Raw genomic sequence first — 10,541 nt, 5'->3', positions numbered from 1 at the left:
CGCGAACCGTTGTTAGATGTGGACCCCTCGCACGTTTATTTAGCATCTGCCGATGTTTTTTTCATGTTTTCAGCAATTAAATTACAATTATTATCACTTTTGCTATAAAATATAAAAAACATAATCGATTAGCTATGAATATTCATATTTTTCCGATATTAAATCGCTTATTTTGAGATGTGTATTGACTACACAGCACCGTAACGCGTGTATTTTTTTAGCACAGTAAGGGAAAGGTTAATGCCTATTACCTACAATATAAGGATTACCAAGAATATACACATTTTTGACTTGTAGCTTCCTCTTAATAACTACTTTCAATTCATCTTCAGAGTATAAGATGCTCCCAGCATTGGTAAGAACCAATAATGCAGCAAAAAAAGTAGTTTTGGCTGCTTGAAATGGCTTTCGCTATGTTTAGCATGGCCAGGTACTTTCCAATAATGTTTTTCTCCTTCCCGTCCCCTAGTTCTTTCAGCCTCCGACATTCTATAGACAGGGGTGCCGTAGTCAAATTGGCTTCAGCAGTTAATGGCGAGAACAAGTCGCCTGCTGGTAATGTCACCAGGTCTGAGAGAGTTAAATGGAATACAGGAGAATGACAATACATTATTTTATTTTTATTTGATACAAAATATTGAAGTAATTATTACATTAGGTACAAAGAACTGAAATGCAAAAGCTTTTAAATGATTCGTAATTGAAAATATTTTGTTCACAACAATTTTTCTTCTCTTGTGATCACAGAAGTCCAACACAGAATTATGGGGAGGGGAAGCGGAAGGAGAAAGGGGGGAAACGCCAAGTATTAAACATTTGAAACCAAAAATCAAAACTGCTTGGGGATCACATTTACTTAACAGGAATAGCTCATAATATAGGTCTCATAGGAATCATTGTGTATCCCTTACTGTCACAATGAGAATTATGATCCAAACGGTGTTAAGAAGAGAAAACACCACGCTTTATATTCAAATCTAGAAGTTAACCACAGAAGAATTAAAATGAACACACAAACCAAAGTTTCCGACCGCAATTAGAGAAATATTTATGTTTTTTTTTTTTTTTTTTTCATATGAAACAACAACAAAAAGTGATGTGACGATAACTTTATAAATATATTTGACTAATATAATGTAAGTATGTGTGTTTGTTTTCATTATCAATAATAATAATAATTTAGTTAGAAAAAACGTAAGGTGAGCCGTTTTCAAAGCTTTCTAATTTTTACAATAAAAAATTTATATATTTCAAAAAGTATATGTTTATTTCTAATAAAGAAATTTGAAAGCCTATTGCTTCGCCTTTCAAAAACAGTTTTTAGTTTTTGGATGCATTCAGAAATATCCCATTTATTTGGATTTTATTACAAAGCGGAAATACTCTGACCCGACGGAATGTGTCAGAGGCCGGAGGGGTTAATTCCATTTACCGAATTGTTTTTTCTTCTCTGTTCAGAATGTGAAAATGTACATACCAATAGCTTGACAAGGGTAACATCCAATGGCTAGTTAGATTCTATCAACACAAAAAATGAATTGATTCAGAAAAATAATTTGTCAATCAATTCCTTGTCTGACGACTTACAAATACTTCTTAGTTGAAATGTTCAGTGTATCGATGTAAACATAATCTCTAAATAAACTGTATCAAATATAGTTACTACGGCGAAATTACAATTTAAAGTACATTATTAGTAAGCCATCATCTGGCGAGACCTATTACGCCACGGCTTGCGCAACGTCTACGTCATAAGTGTACGGCTCCAATGGGGATTTGGCGGGATTCTGGAAAAGAAAATGCTGAATTAAATTACGAGGTAAATGCAATTTTATATGAAATATTAAAACGGATCATTCAATATGTAGCGATCGACGAGATTCATCTAGAACGTCTCGCCTATACAAAAAGCATTGTAACAGGAATACTCCAGACAATGCGAAGCTTTCCTACCTGTCTACGGGCTACCGACGTCTAGAACTACCTGCGACAATACGTTGCGAGTTGAACTAGCTCATTACGCGCATTCGCTAGAAGGTTCTAGCCTGTTGACTAGGCATAATTTCAGCGCCAACGAAAATACCAGAAGTACCCAGACTGAGCGAGTTGTCTCCAGTTTACCAGCGGTCTCGCCTGCTTACTACCGCCACTTCTTTGCATTCTTAAATAAACGCTCCAACTGAGTAAATCGAGACTTTTATTTTAGTACACCAGGATAACTACAAATATTTGGACAATACATATTTGGTACTTTTTCATGCCTGTTCAAGCAGTCGCATTTTAATCAGAGTTTTTAATGAGATATTAGCCGATGTTGATTGGGACTATCTAAGCCATTCCTGAGATTTCTCTGCATGAGGGAGTATGGCTACTATCCGTGGCTCTATACTACCGACTTGCTCGGAATGATGCGTCTGTGGGTCAGAAGGGATGTACACATCTCTCTTTAGACTGATTCGTTTCTATGTTCCCGATGGTTATCTCCGTCACCGACAGCATAGACTATTCTATCTCCCAGTCTGCAGGACTATCTTGCCAATGGTCATGCCTGTGGGGAGAGCAATCTCGCTGTTGAACAGAATCAATTCGGATATCGACATTTTAAGTATCAATGAAGCTGTCTTTAAAAGGCAAGCTCTGTTATTATTAGTATAGCTGACATACCAACTGTCTTTATTTATGTAAGAATTTTTCTAAACAAATGTATTTAAAAACACATCAATTTTGTAATACTTTAGATGATACGGCATTGGTCATATCACATAAAGATCTAAAAATTGCAATTAAACTCATGCAAATTGACTTTGAACAACTTTGTAAATGGTCACATGATGCAGGACTATTAATAAATGCTAAAAAAACCAAATTAATGCACATAAGGGGCCGTTCAAGTATTACGTAAGCAGATTTATTACAATTATTTACCCCCTCTTCTCCCTTGTCACCAAAAGTAAGCAAAGATCTTACCCCTCCCCCTCCCATGCTTACGTAAAAATTGGTACCTATATGCATTTTTCTGTTAATGTTTTCTGTTTTTTTATTGATTCAAAAGCAGCACTTATAAAATAGACTTAGGATAGAGGACTTTAATGCACATAATATTCATTTAAACAAACTGAGCGAGTACCTAAACGTATTAATTATTTGTGGGAATCCCTGAATATGTATTTGGTTTTCAAACATAGACAATATGTGGGTTGCCAATGTGTAAAAAAAAAAAACTACTGCTGAGCAGTGCTAACGTAATCACTATCTCGACCCCCCCACCCCCCATGTCATCAAAAATAAGCAAAGCAAAGACCCCCCTGCCCCCCTATAGTGCTTACATAATACTTGAACGGCCCCTAAGTTCACTTAATGCCAAATTTCAATTTAATGCTAATATTATTTCTCATAATTTTAATTGCATCCATAAAAATATCCCAACAAATTGTAAATGTGAAAGCTTAGAATTAGTTACGGAATATGTCTATCTTGGTGTTACAGTAGATTGCTTTTTCAAATGGAACAAACATATTTTAAAAAAACCTGTAAAAGACTCAGATCAATTGCTGGCAGAATGTACACATTAAATTTTTTCCTATCATTTGAAACACTTAAAATAATTTATATGTCAATGGCAGAATCTATTATAAGATATGGATTAACAATATGGGGAAATACTACTATAACCAATCTGAAACAAGTCCAAGTTGTACAAAACACAATTGTAAAATTACTAGTCGTCCCTAATATTTTCAAACATAGACATAATACACCGTTGCTGTTTCAGAGTGCCAAAACATTACCTATTAAGGCTATACTATGGCAAAAAATAATGATTCAGCATATATATACCCCGCAGCATAAAGTTCGATTAGAACATAAATACAGCACTAGATTCACGCGCAATGACGGGTTAATAGTTCCAAAATTTAATAATAAATACGGACAGAGAACGTTGGAATACAACTTACCGAAGATCTTTAATTTATTACCTGACACTATAAAGCAATGAATAAGGTTAAATATATGGTGAAAAATTGGCTATCGGAAAAAAAAAATTTACTTTAAACCAACGCCATGATAATATTTCATACTAATTAATAACGGTACCAACTGATTGTGACATTTGCAGTTTGTACCAAAAAGCACAGCCTTTTTCGGCACTAATACAAACGAATCGTATTATGAATAAGCATTGTGTACACGTGTACTTTTTGTGTCGAATGAAGACAACATTTGAATTAGAATGGCTTTTGATTCTTTACAGCAGAGCGCTCGATGCGGCGCGCGTGCGCTTCTCAGTCAGTACTTTACAAGTATCTTTTAAAGTGTACAATATTTTGATTTTAATTTCATAAATTTAGATTAGGTTAGGTTAGGTTGGGTTATTATAGGTTAGGTTAGGATAGGTTACGTTAGGTTGGGTTATTATAAATTAGATTGGAATAGGTTAGGTTGGGTTATTATAGGTTAGGTTAGGTTAGGATAGGTTAGGTTAGGTTGGGTTATTATAAATTAGATTGGAATAGGTTAGGTTGGGTTATTATAGGTTAGGTTAGGTTAGGTTAGGATAGGTTAGGTTAGGTTGGGTTATAATAAATTAGATTGGAATAGGTTAGGTTGGGTTATTATAGATTAGATTAGGATAGGTTAGGTTGGGTTATTATAGGTTAGATTAGGATAGGTTTGGTTAGGTTAGGTTGGGTTATTATAGGTTAGACTAGGATAGGTTTGGTTAGGTTAGGTTGGGTTATTATAGGTTAGTTTAGGATAAAAAAGGATTTTGCCTAATAATTAACCCATTGGCCTCCGAATTGTTTGACCAAAAAATTGTCCTTCACATCCGAATTAATTTTGTACCAAAAGTTTTAAGTGCAGTGGTGTACTAAATCTTACATAACTTTTAAACTAAACTTGCAAACGAAACAATATTTTTTAATTTACTTGTGCATTGAATCAAGGTATGTAAAATATATATGCATTGTTTAAAAAAAATAATAATATGATTAAATGAGAGATTTTAAGACACATCGCCGTACACACGCCGGGACGGCGTCGTTTGAGGCCAATGGGTTAACGGGTGCGTGGCCAGCGATCCCGAATAATTGTCGATTATGCCGATTATGTGTTTCATTTCATGCCTACAAACAAACGCGAATTATGTGCGAACTTCATATCGGTGTTCTGTCAAAATAGTGCGTCGGTTGGCAAATTTTTTCGTAAATTATTATTTACGTAAATAATATTAAATATCAATATTTTTCAAAATCGTAAATGTAAAAAGTTGTTGTTTATTGTCATTAAGTTGAATCAAATGATTTTTTTTTTTTTTAAATGCGTATTAAAAGTTGTAGGTAAAGTTTTACCAATATCTCTTCAACAGATAAACAAAAAATCTTGTATTTGTAATTTTATTTGCAATAGTGCGACATCACAGCTGCTGAGTATATTACCAGTTTGCTGGCCCTGTCAGTCAATATCCTGAAAGCCATGTGGTTGATGATGATCCCTGATGGCAGCGCGACTCCTTGGATCCTGTGCAGCGTGGGGGCCGGGTCTCCTTCGGGGACTTCGTCCCCGGGTCCTCGCACTAGGCGGTGCACGGCCGGAACTGCCACGCGCCCAATCTGCGACAGGTTGGCGATCATGGGGCCTTTGGAGATGTCTATGTGACCGTCTGCACGGTACAGGGTTACATTTCCTGGAAACCACAATGTATTGTCATCATTTGTCCTACACATCAATGAAGTAACAAATAAGGCTATGAAATGTTGTGGATTTATTTTAAGAAAAGTAAAAGATGTTACGTCACTCTATTCTTTGAAGATTCACTTTACTGCCTTGGTAAGAATAATTTAGAATAATAATTAGCTGTGGCTCATTCTGCCTGCGCGAAGAGAATAGAGAAACAATAGGGCATGCTGCTTTTATGTCCAACAGATGGCGCTGATTTATTCTATACAGGGTGTCCGGGGGTAATGTGCACTAACTTCAGGAGGTGATTCTACATAATGGTAGAAGTAAAAAAGGTAAAATAACTTTTTTCGAAATTCCAATTTTTTTCCCACACTAAAAGAAAATTTATTTTCCAGTACAAACAATTCAACTTTTTTACCTAAAAACTACCTTAAAAAGTTGGAATTTCGAAAAAGTTATCTTTTTTTTCTACTTCTAAAATCATGTAGAATCACCCCCCGAAGTTAGTTCACTTTACCCCCGGACACCCTGTATACTATAGGTAAATAATATATCTGTATAATATAGGTATATAAAAACACACGCATATTTGAATGCAAAGTTGTGTCAAAATTTCAAAGCAATCGGTGATGTACTTTCGATGATTTAAGATTTTGAACAAACGAACATTTACATTTTTATTTATATCGAAGATAGATAATGTTCAACACAAATTAATTTTCAGGAAGCATTGAAAAGGGTCAAATTCACAGGATTAAAATGTCACCGCATAAGTAAGAAAACTGATGTAAGTTGGATATTATCGAAATCATCTTCATACAAATCTCCTTCATTATCGGGTAAATAATTTAATCATTACACTCGTAGAAAAATCACAGATGTCCCGGGCTGTGGAATGTTTCTGATGTGAAGATGACTGTTCCACATGTTGACAGAAGCAGTGTTGGAGTTCCACCTGGATATCGTAGCCTTGCCGAACCATAGACGTGAAAAAGAGAATCAGAAGACGGTGGTTGGATCACATACCTTCATTCTTCCTGGCAATGTGGGGTATCTGGGCAGTCTTGTGATGGTTGTCCTGGAACATGGCAAGCGCAACGTCCTCGCGTACCGTGAGGCGCTGCAGCGGGGCGGCCGTGCGCGACAGCTTCACAAACTCGGCGCTCAGCGCGCGGCACTCCCACGCCGCGGGTTTCCAGTCGGCCAGGCCTACCAGCTCCACATCGTACACAAAAGAGCCGGAACGTACTGAAAAACAAAACGTAATGATTACATACAGTGTTAAGGAGCGAGCGGTGACATGACAGAATATAGGCCTGATCTGCTGTCCGAGTCGGCGAGGCAGGCACACAATATGAGCATAAACTCACCGTCCGGGCTGGGGAAGCTGTGGAGGTGAACTTTGTGCGCGTCCTTGAAGGAGCGTGCCATGACGGCTCCGAGGGCGAAGGAGCAGGTTCTCCAGAAGGCACGGTTAACCTGGAGTGGATCCGCCACCTTGAAGTGGAGCAGCTGCAAACAAATAGAACCATCAAAAATTATACCTCCGAATATTTAAAGAGAAATGTATAAATTGCTTGCTTTGGTTTAAAGCCAATGAATCCATCTACATTTCAACACCTATCCCACATTGTTCGGTTTAAAAAACAATTTGTTTAATATATAAATGCATGAATTGCCATACCTTGTACTTAATTGAGGCAATAATGATTTGCTGTGTGTTGTCTATGGTCAACTGGAAATGTCTATAGTTACAGACGGGGGAAATAACTCCGATCGAAAATTAGAACCGTGAATATTGTGACGTCATATTGTTGCCTAACTATACCAACCAATGAAAAACTCTGAAAGTCTATGGAATAAACTTTCAGAGTTTTTCATTGGTGCATGGTATAATAAGTAGGCTCCGAATGAGAAATTTACCATCTATATATTGGCATATCTATTGTTTTTTAGAACCAATTTATTTCATTCAAAAAGCCCGAAGATATTGATCTAGTGAGATATTTAAAAAATGTAATTATCAACATGTTCAATTTTTAGAAAACAATTTAAAATGGTTTCTACTCGCGGACTGCATGTTTACAGATTTATATAATCTTTTTAAAATACACATGACATAATTTACACAATTGTAAATATTTAACAATAATTTATTTTAGAGTCCTTGCCTAAACTGACTCTTGAAACCTTCAAGGCCAATGATGAAAATGTCAAGACCTAGAGATTTCATTTAGCAGCACCATACCTCTTGTCATGCTGTGCTGGGCCAGAACATTCATTCTGCAATAAATACAGTTGTGACGTTGACCATGGCGGTATTTGTTCAGTACAAACAATTTATACCATTTCAAAAGGTGATGAGGTACGGGCTGTGCTGTTTTAAATGCTGTTACTATAAAGGCCATTATTCCTAGATTGGGGACATTCGTAGCACGTTTCAGAGAGCTAATTCGAATGTGATGCGTAAATCGATGAATGAATTGAATCATATAAAATATTATCTAGTATTGTGGTATTCGATAGAAGCAATCAAACATATTAACTGACTGCGGAAAGTTCAAAACAAATTAATTTTTAACACATAAAAATCACCTACCCACAACTACCCAAATTTAGGTAGCTATTACTCGAGTGAATAAACATCCAACCGAATGTAAAATAAAACCTTTATGGATTTTGTTGTTTATTTTTATTTGTTCTGTCCACACTGAACAAGAAGTATTTGTCAATGCTCATGTATCGCATTTCTCCAATCTAACTAACAGTTTAGTGTCGACACACAATTCAAAAAGCACATAGCGAGTGGCACTCAATTAGTTGTGTACCGTAAACTTAAAGAAGAATTTACCTGGAGAGTGCAGCTGTGGGGTAATGGACGGTGGATATCCCACACGGTGTTGCCATCCAACAGGGCCAGAGCACTCTGCTCCGAGTGCAACTGCCCCAAATCTGAAAATATTCCAAATTATTTCAATTTAAAGAAAGAAAAACATTCCCAGGTTCGGTGGCAGTTTTCTGCATGTGCTGTGTACTTCTCATGGCTATCTAACTGATACACATTAGTTTTTCTGTTGAAAATGTCTACTAACCGTGTCCCTATTTTCTGTATATTTATCGAACTCTCGACACTTGAGCGGGACAGTTCTAATGGGGTTATAAAACCTAAAATCACCGATAACCGACAAAAAGGTGTTAGATCAGCTAAAAAGAAAAAAATTGGGGAGGAATGCAGATCACGCCAAACTCTGGGAATTGAATAAAAATGCACTTTCTAGATGAAAAAAGTGTGTAGAAATTCATTAAAAAAAGAATTAAGGCGCGGACGAATAAATTGAGGGAGATACAGCCGATCAAAATTTAATAAATTGCACTTCGCGATCTGATATTATCACCATATTCGGACAGTCCGCCGCCATATTTTGTCACGAAAATCAAATTAAAAACTTTTAATACTTTTGAAATTTCAGTAGTGCCATCCAAAAAATAAAAAGTGTTGCCATATAATAATATCAATGCATGGAAAATTCTGAAAATTAAATATCATTTGCCAGATTGGTAGTTTATTATTTAAAATCTTGTAAATACTTAATTTATGTATATATATATATAACCTAACCTAACTGTGATTTTCTATAACAAAAAATGACCCTTTAATAACGCCCACTCGCGTCCCCTTTAGAGTTTTATCCCAGTTTTCAAGTAGTTTGTGGGCTACGCTAGGTTTGTATAGACGGTTTGTGATTTAATACTAATACCTTTTTTCCATGTTATTTCCTGTTACACAAAATTGCCCCTTTAATAACGCCTGCTCGCGTCCCCTTTAGAGTTATATCCCAGTTTTCAAGTAGTTTGTGGGCTACGCTAGGTTTGTATAGACTGGTTTGTGATTTAATTCTAATACCTTTTTCCCATGTTCTTCTACCTACTCTAACCCAAACTAAAAACCTAACCTATTTTGTAAAAAAATATTATTATTATATGGCAACACTTTTCTTTTTTTGGTTGGCACTACTGAAATTTCAAAAGTAAATAGTTGTTAATTTGATTTTCTTAAGTCATAATTGATAAATAAAACATGGTTTCTATGTATCGCGTACGAAGTTTCAAAACCCTATAACTCAGTTAATAGTGCCGACCCCCACCTAATTCTTTCAGATTCCGATTCCCCAGCCCTAAATTAGTCTAAATCAAGTTCAATTTCGGTTATACTCCCATAAACCGAATTTTACCCTCAGATCGCGAAGTGCAATTTTATTAAACTTTGATCGGCTGTATCTCCCTCAATTTATTCTTCCGCGCCTTAATTCTTTTTTTAATGAGTTTCTACACACTTTTCTCATCTAGAAAGTGCATTTTTATTCAATTCCCAGAGTTTGGCGTGATCTGCATTTCACCCAAAAATTGTATTATCAATAGTTTTTCAATTTTGCAACTTACGTTTTGCGCAATCAAATGGTGTCGACAAATCCTTGTTCATTATCAGGGTAGTGTCTTTTGGAACTCCTAAATATCTCACTTCTATTTTCTCAATCCTTCCGACATTATCCTTTTGTCTCTTCTGCTCTGAATCGAAAATTTCGTTCCTTCTTTCGGTGGCTTCATGATAACTTAAATTTCCTGAAACAAAAATAAAACAATGTAATAAATAACCTAAAACCGCTAACTTCAAATAATCTCAGTATCAGCGAACTCCTACTAGTATGGAGATTTTGAGGTGTATTTTTATTGTTAAATGCAGATTTTCGTGCACTTTCAAATGCATTTCTAGCAATCAGTGTAATATTTCGCTTCATCTTGATTCATTTAATTAATAACCTCAAAATTCAAAACACGAATTGAACAAATTTGACAGGAGA

At 35.8% G+C, this 10,541-nt stretch overlaps 1 protein-coding gene across 1 annotated transcript; it reads right to left on the bottom strand.

The window, feature by feature from the left end:
* Positions 1–599: 599 nt before the first annotated feature.
* Positions 600–10,541, bottom strand: mRpL39 (mitochondrial ribosomal protein L39). Its single transcript, XM_089648844.1, has 7 exons — positions 10,382–10,541; positions 10,123–10,302; positions 8,534–8,634; positions 7,053–7,194; positions 6,709–6,930; positions 5,439–5,686; positions 600–1,787 (listed from the first exon to the last, which is right to left on the bottom strand). Exons 1-7 carry the CDS (start codon positions 10,476–10,478, stop codon positions 1,722–1,724), a joined length of 1,056 nt encoding a protein of 351 aa, XP_089504970.1. The 5' UTR covers positions 10,479–10,541; the 3' UTR covers positions 600–1,721.

The sequence above is a fragment of the Hesperophylax consimilis genome, chromosome 28, assembly GCF_061612785.1.
Source record: "Hesperophylax consimilis isolate HC1 chromosome 28, BYU_Hcon_1.0, whole genome shotgun sequence".
NCBI lineage: Eukaryota > Metazoa > Arthropoda > Insecta > Trichoptera > Limnephilidae > Hesperophylax > Hesperophylax consimilis.
Note: the sequence above shows the minus strand (reverse complement) of the source record. Positions and strands in the feature narration are given on the sequence as shown.

Coding starts and splice junctions, on each gene's coding strand:
- mRpL39 (XM_089648844.1), bottom strand. CDS start 10,478: ATGAAGCGAAATATTACACTGATTGCTAGAAATGCATTTGAAAGTGCA. Junction 7,195..8,533: donor CCCACAGCTGCACTCTCCAG/GTAAATTCTTCT, acceptor ATTTGTTTGCAG/CTGCTCCACTTCAAGGTGGC. Junction 5,687..6,708: donor CATTGCCAGGAAGAATGAAG/GTATGTGATCCA, acceptor TGTGGTTTCCAG/GAAATGTAACCCTGTACCGT.